Source organism: Rattus rattus, chromosome 12, assembly GCF_011064425.1.
Source record: "Rattus rattus isolate New Zealand chromosome 12, Rrattus_CSIRO_v1, whole genome shotgun sequence".
Taxonomy (NCBI): Eukaryota; Metazoa; Chordata; class Mammalia; order Rodentia; family Muridae; genus Rattus; species Rattus rattus.
In genome coordinates, this window is record NC_046165.1 from 60,540,690 (window position 1) to 60,552,723 (window position 12,034).

General features: G+C 46.0%; 1 protein-coding gene across 1 annotated transcript in view; it reads right to left on the reverse strand.

The window, feature by feature from the left end:
- Pinx1 (PIN2 (TERF1) interacting telomerase inhibitor 1) overlaps nt 1–4,190 on the reverse strand; it is a 58,424-nt gene extending 54,234 nt beyond the window's left edge. Inside the window, 2 exon segments of the mRNA XM_032918318.1 lie at nt 198–307; nt 4,051–4,190. Of these exon segments, the coding sequence (XP_032774209.1) occupies nt 198–307; nt 4,051–4,069 (129 nt within the window). The 5' untranslated portion in view covers nt 4,070–4,190.
- Between the last annotated feature and the right edge of the window lie 7,844 nt (nt 4,191–12,034).

Consider the following 12,034-nt stretch of genomic DNA (forward strand, 5'->3'; position numbering starts at 1 on the left):
GAAAGAAAGAGAGGAAGAAAGAAAGAAAGAAAGAAAGAAAGAAAGAAAGAAAGAAAGAAAGGAAGGAAGGAAGGAAGGAAGGAAGAAAGGAAGAAAGAAAGAGAGAAAGAAAGCCAGCCAGCCTGATCTAAAGCACAAAGTTCTTCCAGATTCTAACCTCCTGACATGGTGTGGACACTTTAGAGTAGATACAATACCTTTCCTTTAGACCACCCCATCTTCTCAAGCATCTTCTGGCCAAACTTGGAATCATCATTACTCCACGCAGTATTTCTGGGATCCACAGCCCATTTCTGCTTCCGCCGACCTACAAATAAAAAGGTATCTCATTAGCACTCTGTCTTTGCCTGGAAGAGCACATGCCAATCAAGCACATGCTCCCCCATACATCAGGACACATTCAGTGTCCAAGGGGCTAATAGACGGAACCTTTTCCTGGTATTCTCAGGAACTATATATTCCTGACATAAAAACTGGCCCTGTTAAATTTAAAGTAAACTATTCCCTCTAAGAGACGAAAAGCAAAATACTTGATAGACATTATTTGAGCCTTCTCTATCCAGTCACTGGCAGCAACCAAAGCCTCTCTGGTGAACACCTTCACAGCAGCAGGGGTAGTCACCATGACGGTCACTGTTGCATGTTACAGGCCAAATGTTACACATATATTAGACTCAACTCCCACAGTATCTCAATGAAGAGAAATAGTCTTACCTTTCTGATAAGAAAACCCAAGGCAACACAGTGGAGCTGGCCCAGATGACAAAGGCATGGATGAGCCATCCCTGAGGGTGAGAGAGCGGGAGAGCTGTCCTAGCCCTCACAAGCTGCAGCACTTAGGAGAAAGGGTCCTCACACCTTGACTTGGCAGCACAGTGGAGCTGGCTCTGGGGTGTGGGTGTGAGTGAGCCAGGCCAAGGGTGTGAGAGCAGGAGAGCTGACTCTGCCTCCTGATGACTGGCGGCCTTGGATGGGCTAGCTGGAGCAGTGCTGGGGAGCTCACCTGCCCTGGTGGTGTGGATAAGTGAAAGCCAAGCTGACCAGCTCAGCTACCTGCCTGGCTCATATCCAGGGCTCTGAATTTGGTCACCCCAAAATCTTTATCATCTGTGAATAGTTGGGACCATTCAAAGCTGCAGGATCTCCATGACACAGGGCAACAACAGGATAACCAGGAGAAGTCCGATAAGGATCAAGTTTTGATGGTGTCACAGAAGCCAGAGATCTAGAACCAGACCACTAACTCATTGCAGTGAACATTTGCAAGTGAAGATGTGTGGACAGTGAGATACACTGGGAATACAATGTGACACACTATTGCTTCCACAATGAGATGTTTGCTTTGCTTTGCTTTTGTTGTTTGTGTGTGTTTGATTTTGTGGGGGGAGGTCGCAAGGGCAAAGGGGGTATATGAGGGGACAGGAGATGAGCGGGAAGGACTGGGATGTGTGATGTGAAACTCACTAAGAATCAATAAGAAGTTAAAAGAAAGAAAGAAAGGAAGGAAGGAGGGGAGGGAGGGAGAGAGAGAGAGAGAGAGAGAGAGAGAGAGAGAGAGAGAGAGAACCTGAGTCTAGGAGAATAAAATCTGCCTGATGTCCCCAAGTAAAGCCCAAACCTTTTATACAAACCAAAGTCCCACAAAGGTCAACATTTACTATTTAAGGCACTGTTAAGATGGAGACTCACGTAGCACCCAAGTTAACCTGAAATTTGCTATGTAGTGGGCTGGAGAAATGGTTTAGCAGTTAAGAGTACTGCCTGTTATTCCAGAGGACCAGGGTTCAATTCCCAGTACCCATATGGCAGCTCAAAACTGTTTGCAACTATAGTTCCAGAGGATTTGACACCCTCATACAGGCAAAACATCAATGCACATAAAATAAAATTTTTTTCAACTAAAAAAAATTGCTACATAGCTAAAGATGACCTTCAACTTCTGATCCTACTGCCTCTACCTCCCAAGTACTGACATTAATGGTGCGTACCACCATGCCCAGATCAACTTATATTCTTTTTTTTTTTAAATTTATTCATTTATTATATATTAGTACACTGTAGCTGTCTTCAGATACACCAGAAGAGGGCATTGGATCTCTTTACAGATGGTTGTGAGCCACCATGTAGTTGCTGGGAATTGAACTCAGAACCTTTGGAAGAGCAGTCGGGTGCTCTTAACCGCTGACCCATCTCTCCAGCCCAACTTATATTCTTAATTCACAATACATAAGTCACTATGACCTAGGGAGAGTCAACTGTACATCATGAGGGTACCTCCCTTCTTATTCAACACCATAATGGATTCACTCAGCCTCGAGAACCATCTGTGGTACTTCACACCCCACTGCACTGTGGTGTTTATACCCCTCCTTCATGAGTCCTGATCCTCCACACCCCTTACACGTCATATTCAATCCTTCATCCTTATACTTCATTCAGGAGGAAGATAAAAAGCACTCTGTCCATAGTGGCACCTGATAACAGTGTATGGAGACATGAAGGAGAGAAGTAAAGGAAGACAGGAGAAAGGAGCGAATAGCTGAAATAAGGGAACTGCCCTGGTGTCGCAGGAAGCTTTCTCTGAAATGAACCTACATAAGTGATCCCTAAGAACTCAAGTTTATCGCTGGCATTCATCTAAGCACACTAACATCAATGGCCTCAAAACTGAAAAATAACACAACCTCCAGTCAAAAGAGCTCACTGTGTTAATGTAAAATCAATAGGGACCTTTATGCATGCATACCCCAGCAAAACCACAAAACCCTTTACAAGCATGCAGGCAGGAAAACAAAAACAAAGCAAACTGAGTTGGACTCAAGTTTGCAGTGCTATGCCTGGGGGAAAAAGCCGATCCACCCAGCTCAACAACCTGGTATATATTCATGCGCACAGCAAAGAGAGCCAGTGTTCTACAAGTGTGTGTCAGACCCATGTCTGGAGTGTGAGCAAGGTTTGTAAGGAGCCCACCTTTCCCCTAAGAAAATCTCTGCCACATACTTACACAAGATGCACTGCCATGCTGGGTAAGGAACTGGCTGCCAGGTCACTTGTTCAGCCCTGTCTACCATTGACATTCCAAGCTGTGTTCGTGCAATCACCTCATTAAGATTTTTAAGCCTGGCTGAGGCGGAGACTAGTTCATTTTCATGGAAGTAGAGACCAGGTGAACTGCCAGGAAGAGGGATCTACCTAGAAAGGGCAGTTTTCAGTCTATAACCTATTAAGCTGCCTGCAGGATGTGCAGTGTGCTCCACTAAAACATACTTTGTTCTAAAATGACACAATTATCTTTTAAAAAGGAAATGATTTGTTTATGTTCTTTGATAGCTACACAACTTCCAGGAAAAGTTAAAAGCCAGCTTTTGGTGATCATCACACGACTGCCAACTGGTGGCAAGAATCCATAGCTACATGTCGTCTCCTTTAGAAGTAAAGTAGCTTCTGGGGAGGGAATTTGTGCACTTCAGAGTTCGTTCGTTCTCTCTCGTTCTCTCTCGTTCTCTCTCTCTCTCTCTCTCTCTCTCTCTCTCTCTCTCTCTCTCTCTCTCTCTCTCTCTCTCTCTCTCTCTCTTTCTCTCGGGAATTAGTGCACTTCAGAGTTCCCTCTCCCCCCCCCCTCGCTTAGAACCATTCATCAGCCTGCACTCCCGCCAGAGATTTATCATTGGCTGACACCTGTAATCCTTCTGCTTTTCTTCTCTGGGTCTAATACATTTTGGACAGTTGGGATTCGTGGCCTGAAGTGATGCTATGGTTCCTGTCTTTGTGGAACCCCAGGATGCTGTTTTGAGCCCGAGAAGTGAAAGATTCCTCCCAGCTGGCCACGATGGCCAGCGCAAGGGACAACAGTCTGAGACCGGGTGTCCTGAATGTCGGAACACCACGCGTGCGCGCATGCCCCAAGCTTTTAGTTCTAAGAAGCGAGCCTGCGGGACATAGATGATCTGTCCCTCGCGGGCCCGGCAGTCACTGCTGTCCCCAGTCGGGCCCGGATACCCGCGCTCCCGTCACCCCTTCACCCGGTCGTCCAGCTTGGCGGACACTCACGCTCCGCTAGCATCGACATTGTCGCAAGTCTGTCGAGCGCTGCCTCTGGTCTGGCGCCCAGCGGTTATGAGGAGCCTGAAGTGCAGTTAGGGAAGAAGCCGGCTCATAGAGCACGCCGGGTCCAGAGTTTCACTCGGGCGCATACTACTGACGTCACCAAGCGCGACTCGCTACGGACTACGTAAAGCCGAGGGGCCGACCCACCTTGCGGGACTGGTACACAAATTCATTCTAGGGCTGGGGCAGAGCTCTCGTTGGACGCAAGCAGTTCGCAGTTTAACGCAGAAAGCGGGTATGCAAGCAACCTTAAAGTTGTTCGGAGTTCTGTGAACCATAGGTACCTTCAAAGAGCTGGCGAGATGGCCAAAGAGGAAGGTATTGGCACTGTGGAGCGGGGGCCCACTTTCCTAACACTCTACCTCTTCTCATTGGGGATGCTGAGAGAGGAGGGAGGTAGGGAGGGAGAGAAGGCAGAAACAGCCACGTAGCTGTCAAAGTCAAACGAAACACCAGATTTTTGTTCTTAACGGTCGAGAAATGTTAACACTTCCGTGGTCTTCGCTGTGACAGACTTAAATCCCAAAGGCCTTTCCCAATTCCATCGCTCAACATGCTATACCTGGCATTTGCTGAATGCATCCTGACACATTCTGTTGCCCTCTTTTTGCTGTCTTTTCTCCTCCATTTGTGTGACCTCAGCAATTTCCCAAGCTGTTTACTTGCCTCCCCACCCCCCACCCCCCACCCCCGGCCACAGCCTCTCCCTTCAACGTCCCTTTCTTTGTCAAGGCTTTGGCTTCCAATCTAGACCTTAGCTTTCCTCAAATCTTTGTTGTAGCTGTGCCCTCAGCACTGGCCAGTGCCCTGACCTTCCAGAGGCTCTCCTTCCTCGTTTTGTCTTTTTATGGAAGGTAACATCCACTTTTCACCAGACCCAACAAGATTCCATGTAGACCCCCATGGCAGTCAGTGCAACCCTTCTAGGATGCAGTGTGCTGGTAAAATATGGCTGTGTTGGAGGAAGAGCTCGGGATTGGGAGTGGACAGACCTGAGAATCAGGCATGACTGTCACTTACCTACCTGTAAGATGAGAGCACCCAGCCAAGAATGATTGTGTGCTTGACCACGAATTATTAACAAGAAAGAAGAGGCAGTAATGTGACTGTGTGGTGATGAGGCTGAGTCTGACCAAATCACCCGCTTAGGACATCTGAGCTTTGCCCCAAACCCTTTCCAGATTTCCGTTTCCCTGGGCCACGTTTCCTAATCTGGATCACTAAGCCCAGGTACAGCAGCCAGAAGGGCACACAGAAGCATTTTCTCACATTCAGTGAGGATACCAGCTTTGACCTCACTCCTCTAAAAGTTCTTTATAGGACAAGGAGGAGTGACCAATGAGAGCATTCCCGGCGAGTGTTCTTGGATCACAGCATCAGCTACCTTTGAAAGTCTTTGTCATTTGTCTGAAGACGTCTTTGGGGGACATTGTAAACTTCTACTGTCCACTAACTGCAGTTTGAGAAGAATTGGAGTATGGAGAGGACAGAAAAGAAAGTATGGAATCCATGCAGCCCTGGAGTCTGAAGCAAGTTTATTAGGGCATGTAGGGAACTCCTTTCTATCCTGGCTTTGGCTAGAGCAGAAACTATTCTTGGTAATTAAAAAAAAAGTAAGCTAATAATTTAATTAATCATTGTAGAAATAAGAAGTAACAGGAAAAGTTCCTGAGATAGTCTGTGAGAAAGTTTAGCATGCATTATGTAAAAATATTCTGTTGCTGTGAGAGTGAAACTCCTGCTCTCTGCTAAATCCTGATTGATTCTCCAGGAAGAGAGCAGGTTAACATGATTCATTTGTGCCTTACATTGTCATTCCTCTGTCATTATTAATATTGGCTAATGGAGCTCGGAACTCATCCACGTGTAGCCTGAACTTGACTGAGCAAGGGGTTGCCTTATCCTTTCCTGTAACTAGCCCGGGTGTGCTGTTCCCAGGAAGAAAGACTGTGCTGAGTAGAATTCCCGAATCGAGGTGGCTTTTTTTGAAACATCAGAGGTCACAGTTCAAAATAGAAAAAGAAAGATGGATGAAGGGAGAGGGAGGACAGAAAAGGGAATGAATGGCTCAATCACTGCTTGTCTTGTCATCAGAAAAGTATGCTTGTGCATGCTTCTTCATTACACAAAACGGCCAGGTGCTGATAAGAGCTCAGTAACCTCCTAGGGGTGGGGTGTGTGGCAGCAGTTCACCTTGGTAGCTGCAGAAATTGCTGGCAGTAGTCCCTCCCACAACCTCAACTGGCAGGGACAAGGAAGCTCAGACCTACTATAATGAGATTAACTCCTGTGCTGAAACCTTCACCCCCAAGGAGATTGCATGAGGAGGTGGTGTCTTTAAGGGGGAGGGGCTGCGCATGATCATGAAAGAGGAGCCTCAGGATGGGATTGGTGCTTTTCAGAGAGAGAGAATCCAGATGTCCTTCTCTCTCACATGCTCTGAGAATGCAACATGACAGTCTTGGGAACCAGGAATCAGCCCTCATAGAAACAAAATCTGGCAGCCATTCGACCTTGGACTTAGCCTGTAGGACTTTGAAGGATAATTTTCTGTTATTTTAAGCCACTTTAAGTATTTTGTTACAACAGCTCAAATGAACTAAGACAGGCAAAATTACACACTGACACAGAGAGACAGTCTTAAATTCCAGACCCATATTTCCAAAGAGCAATAACAGAGGAAAGTATCCCCTGCCGTTTCCTTGGATGCAGATGTTTATGAGGGTGAATTTTAGTTTACGGACACCAGTACAGGCCTCTCACATCTGTTTCAGATCCCAGCCCCTCTCTAAACATCTGAAAATGCTGTAAGTCAAAAATTGCCACCAGTGAAGAAGAATTTTAGAAAACTACCAGAGGGAATCCCTGTGAATTTTCTAGTACATATGTTTTCAAATTTGCCCCTTTATAGGACTAATATGTATTTTATATTATTGACAACTGATTCATTTCTAAATTATTGACTTGAACCATAAAACAGTTTAGTCATTAGCCCCCCTGGACAAGGGTCACATGTTTTTGTTTTTTGTTTTATTGTTTTTGTTTTGTTTAATACAAAAGATGGATAAGAGATTCAAAAGCAAAGGCAGGCTTCTTCTTTTAGTGTTCCGCCTAGAAAAGACAGGGATGTGGGAAGGGGAGCATAGAGAGACAGACATAAGGATAGGGCTGGAGCTGGCTCAGTAGTTAATCCTTGCTTTTGCAGAAGACCCAGTTTTCAATTCCTGGCACTCATGTAAGGCAGCTCACAATTGCCTGTAACTCCAGCTCCAGAAACCCAGCAGGTGCCCTCTCCTGACTTATGTAAGCACCTGCACTCTTTAAAAATAACCAAAAAATGAAGCTTTTTAAAAGGTTGTATGTGTAGAAAGTTGTGGGTACCCGGGAAAATAGGATATCAAGGGATATGGACCAATTGTTGAGACTTGTGTATGGCTCTCTGAGTCCTGGACTGCTGGGTCTGATCAAAGCACTCATTTTACACCGTTCTCTGTGTCTCTAGCTCACTCTCCCTCTTCTCCAAGGAGAGGATGACACCCTGACTTTGACGTGGATTTCTCTATAACTATGTGCTTCCCTTTTTCCTGAGACTGCACAGTTTGAAAATGAACCACGTTCGTGCATGCAAGGGAGAGTAGAGAATTAGGTCCATGATTCTTGTTACTGCCACCTGTTTGCTGCACATGCTTTAAAAACAGTTGCAGTCCCAAGGATACATCTTTCCTCCCCTCCTGCCCTGCTTCCTTGCTTACTCCACCCACCTCCACCTTCCAGCAAAAGACGTAAAAATGGAGTATGATTAAATCCCATTTTGTGTTTTGCCTGACATCACAATAAAATGCTAGATTAGGGATTGGGAGATGGCTCAGAGAGTAAAGTATTTGCCTTTCAAGTATGAGGATCTGAGTTCAAACCTCCAGAACCCACATGAAAGGTGGGTATAGTTGTACATGCTTATGATCCCATCCACAGCAAGATAGAATGTGGAGACAGCCAGATCCCTAGAGTTTACTAGCCACTAGCTTAGCATATTTGGTGAGGGTCTAGGTCAATGACAGACCTCCCTCGAACAAAAGGTAGAAGACACAGAGGAACAACATTTGAGGTTGTTCTCCAAAGTCAATCAACATGAATATGGGCATACATTCAACAAGGCGTCCTAACAGAGGCATAAGAGCCCTTTTCGCTGCGTGCCCCTGGGTTGCTCTGAAGGCATTTTACTTCAACGAGTCACCTGCAGGATTTTTAACATTAGGAAAGAACAGTTTGTGTCCAGAAAACACAATCCAGAACTTTTTAGTCCCCACCCCTACCCCACTTACCCTTATTTTTAATACGGAGTCTTCCTCTCCAACTTCTCAGTTTAGTGTCTCTGGGTTTCCCTTGCAAGGTCAGAGGGGAAGCCAATATGAGGTAGAGCACAGTTGGGTCAGAGTTACCCAGGAGGCCACCACTTACCTCCACACTTCCTTGCTTCAACATCTTTTCCTGTCCCAAAGGCACCAGCTCCTAACTCAGAAGCTTTTGGTGCAGGGGAGGTCTCCGTCCGCTCACACTAAAGCCAGTCAACACTCCTTTCTCCCACCCCAGGAGTGTTTATCCCACCCCAACTATACATAAAAGGAAAAGGCACACACGTGTTATTAAAATGAACTGTTTATATTATCTCAGTTGAGTCAATACATTATAATGTATTAAAATGGAAAGGTACAAAATTGAAATAAATACTTTCTGATTCATGTATAAATCTTTTTTTTTTTGTCAAGATGACTTTTATCGTCAGTACATGTCACAAGAAAACATTTAAAACGACACCAAAACAATCTCTGAAATCATGGTGCATGGAGGAAAAAGGTGAAGAAAACAACTGTTGGCTTGTTTTGGCATGAGACCTTGATACAATTTGGGTTCCCCAAAACCACGTGAAGGGTGATAAAATAGAAATGCTCAAAACTGACTTAAAAAAATAAACAGGCTTTACAAAACCCTCTTTTTTTTTCTGAACCCAGCCACTTCTCTACATGGTCTGCACTTACAGTAGATACATTCATTATTGTCCAAGGGAAGACAGCCACTGCCTTTCACTTAAAGAGCTTGGTGGAGAGGCTGAAGGGATACGCTGCAGCCGAAGGTGAGTAGAATGTTCCACAGAACAGAAAACTACATGGTAACAGCACTGAGCATGATGGGGCAAAGGGTCTCTGGGCAGGAGGTGGAGGATAGGGAGGAGTCCAGATCTGAAGCAGTGGAGACCAAAGGATGGAGTAGGGTCAGCGGTGGCCGCCATGGGCACTGGGCATCTCTCAGCCTGAGCAGTCCTGGGTTCCTCCTTAGCCTAGGAACACTGCTCTGTCAGTGAGAGGTGGGCCCTGGAGTTTGGAGAGGGAGTGTGGTCTCCTTTCAGGCACAGCAGCATGGAGGGGGTAGGCAGGCTTCCAACATATGCCACGGGAGGGACTTCTCGCCTGGTTCTGACTGTTTGGTAGATGATCATTAAGGCAATAAGGACTTTAGCAAACTAGAAGTTAAGGGCAGCTAAATTCAGCCAGGTCAAAGGTGAACAAAAGGTGAGAAGGGGGCCCTTTCTCAGCTACTTTCCCCAAGCTCAGCAAACCTCAGCTCCTGGAGCACAGGTTTACAGTACACAATAGCAGAGGGCTTGCCCTTTGGGAGGCTCCATGGAAAGAAGGCTCATCCAAGACTTGGGGCAACCTAACCAGTTTCTATTCTCCAGACTGTTTCCTGTGGTCACTTTCTGGTGAGTGGCAGGTGGAAGCACCAAGGTTCATGCAGAAGTTAGGTCAAGACCCCAGCTGTCATCTTGCTGGTCTATCTCAGTGGCCTTGAACACCATAGATCCTGGAAAACCAGGCCAGATGCTTGCATGCACCATAAGACCTACACTCAGCTGGAGAGTGGGCTCCCTCCCCTGAGCAGGTGGAAGGATAGTTATGAAGGCCATGGAACTATGAGGTCACATGGCCTCTGGGGAGTGGAAAAACAGCTCTTGTGGTTTGAATCTACTCAGAGGGAGACATGCAGAAGATAAAGGAGAGCAGAACTATTCTCTTTCTCCATGCTCTGAACAAAGGAGACAAACCTTATAATGCTATGGGAAAGGTGACCTCAACCAGCTACCTGTTTTTCTGGGCTAACTTCTGGCAAGAGGCTGGGTGGTCTGACTGCTAAGGCTCTGGAGTAGAAGAAGGGGAAGCGGGACAGTTTCTGCCAAAGGGCACAGCTACCTCCCTGCATACGAACCAAGTATGACCTGGGTAAATCAGGCCACCCCCCTTCCTCCAGCATGCGATAGCAAGCCAGAAAAGGCTCTTTATGAGATACCTTGGGCCTGCAGGTATAGCAGCTTGGAGATGCTAGAAGTAAATTATTTAGGAGCTCCCTAAGGGACCTTGGTGGGGATGAGACATTTATATGAGAAAACACCATAATGGCCAGTTGTCTGGGGCTAGATCCAGGCCTGGCCCCTCTGTGGTAGAAGTTGTCTTAGTCAGACCCTAAGAAAAGTGGGTAACAGGACTGTAAGGATTATGGCAATAAACCATCGACAAAAACATGTGACAAGCATGCTGTAGGAATATGGACAAAACAAGATGGGCAGCAAGTTATCTGGTCATTGCTAAGGAGGACTGGTAGATGACTTCCTTGTCTAAACCTACTTTAGTGCACAATTGAACCTATCTTCTAAGTAGTGCACAGTACAAGCCAAATCCTCTAAGAAGCAATCTAGGTTATCTCTTCCTTTCCCTGACAGAATATTCAAAGCCACTTGGGAAGGGGCTACAGAGCCATTTTTCTACAGCCACTGGGACATTGCAGTCACCTTTATAGTTTCTCTGGCTCTGGTCATACCATGCCGAGAAGCAGGCAACACTCTTTAGAACTCCTGCCTACAAGCTCGGGAACATAAAATTCATGGCAGGCACCTTGTTGCCTTGCTAGCCCTGCAGGTATCCTTCTGAGGAACCTGCTGAGCTCAGTGGAGCAGCATCCTCGGGCTGGAGGATTACTGTGAACAGCGGCTGGGGTGTGGCATCAGCTGCTGGCTGGGTAGTGTGCTTGCTCACCGGCCCTGCCTCTTGGAAGAGTTTAAGAATATGGGAACAGAGAAAGAAAAGTGTAACAGAAAAAAATGGAAGGTTTTCTAGGAATGAGAGACTGCTCATATACAAGGATGATATCTGAAGGTGCACAGGGAAGCCATTTTAAGATAGTGAGATTATGAAAGAATGTTTGCAAATTTGATTGTTTCCTAGCTTTTTAAACAGAGAAAATAATGATAATTATAGCCAATATCAAGCATATCAATTTTAGGGCTTATGCTCCTAATTTGGAGAAGTGGCAGCTTCTTTTCTTGATGGAACAGGTGGCTGTGTCACTGGCCATATAAAATCACCTTTTCCCCACAGAGCCACAAGAGGGCCTCCTGTGGCCATAGAATTCAAGAAAGAACCTTGAACCTTAACATTTGACCCATACCTTGCAGGGGGTTGTGACAAATCTCAGAGAACACTACAAGGATGCCCAGGGTCCTTTCCTTCAGCTGCCTGGAGGGAGTTGGGGGACTTGGTTGGGGGCAGGAAGCTGCCCCTTGGGAATAGGCTGTAAAGGGCTGGAACAGCATTCTTTGAAGGTATAAAGCCCTTTAAAAATCTCCAACTCAGGAATTTGATCTCTTTCAAGAACAACCTCCAGTCTAACTGGAATAAAAAACATTTTTCAACGTAATATGACAAAGGAAAACAAAGACTTTTAAGACCTGGAGTCTGTGGCCAGTGAGCCAAGCCTCATGGCCTTCTCCATGGTAATGCAGTAAAAATGAAGGGGCTTCAGCAGCAGGCTGTGGACTGTGTTCCAAAAATGGGTACAAAAGCACATTCTAGGTTAGATCTTTATAAGCTGTAGGGAC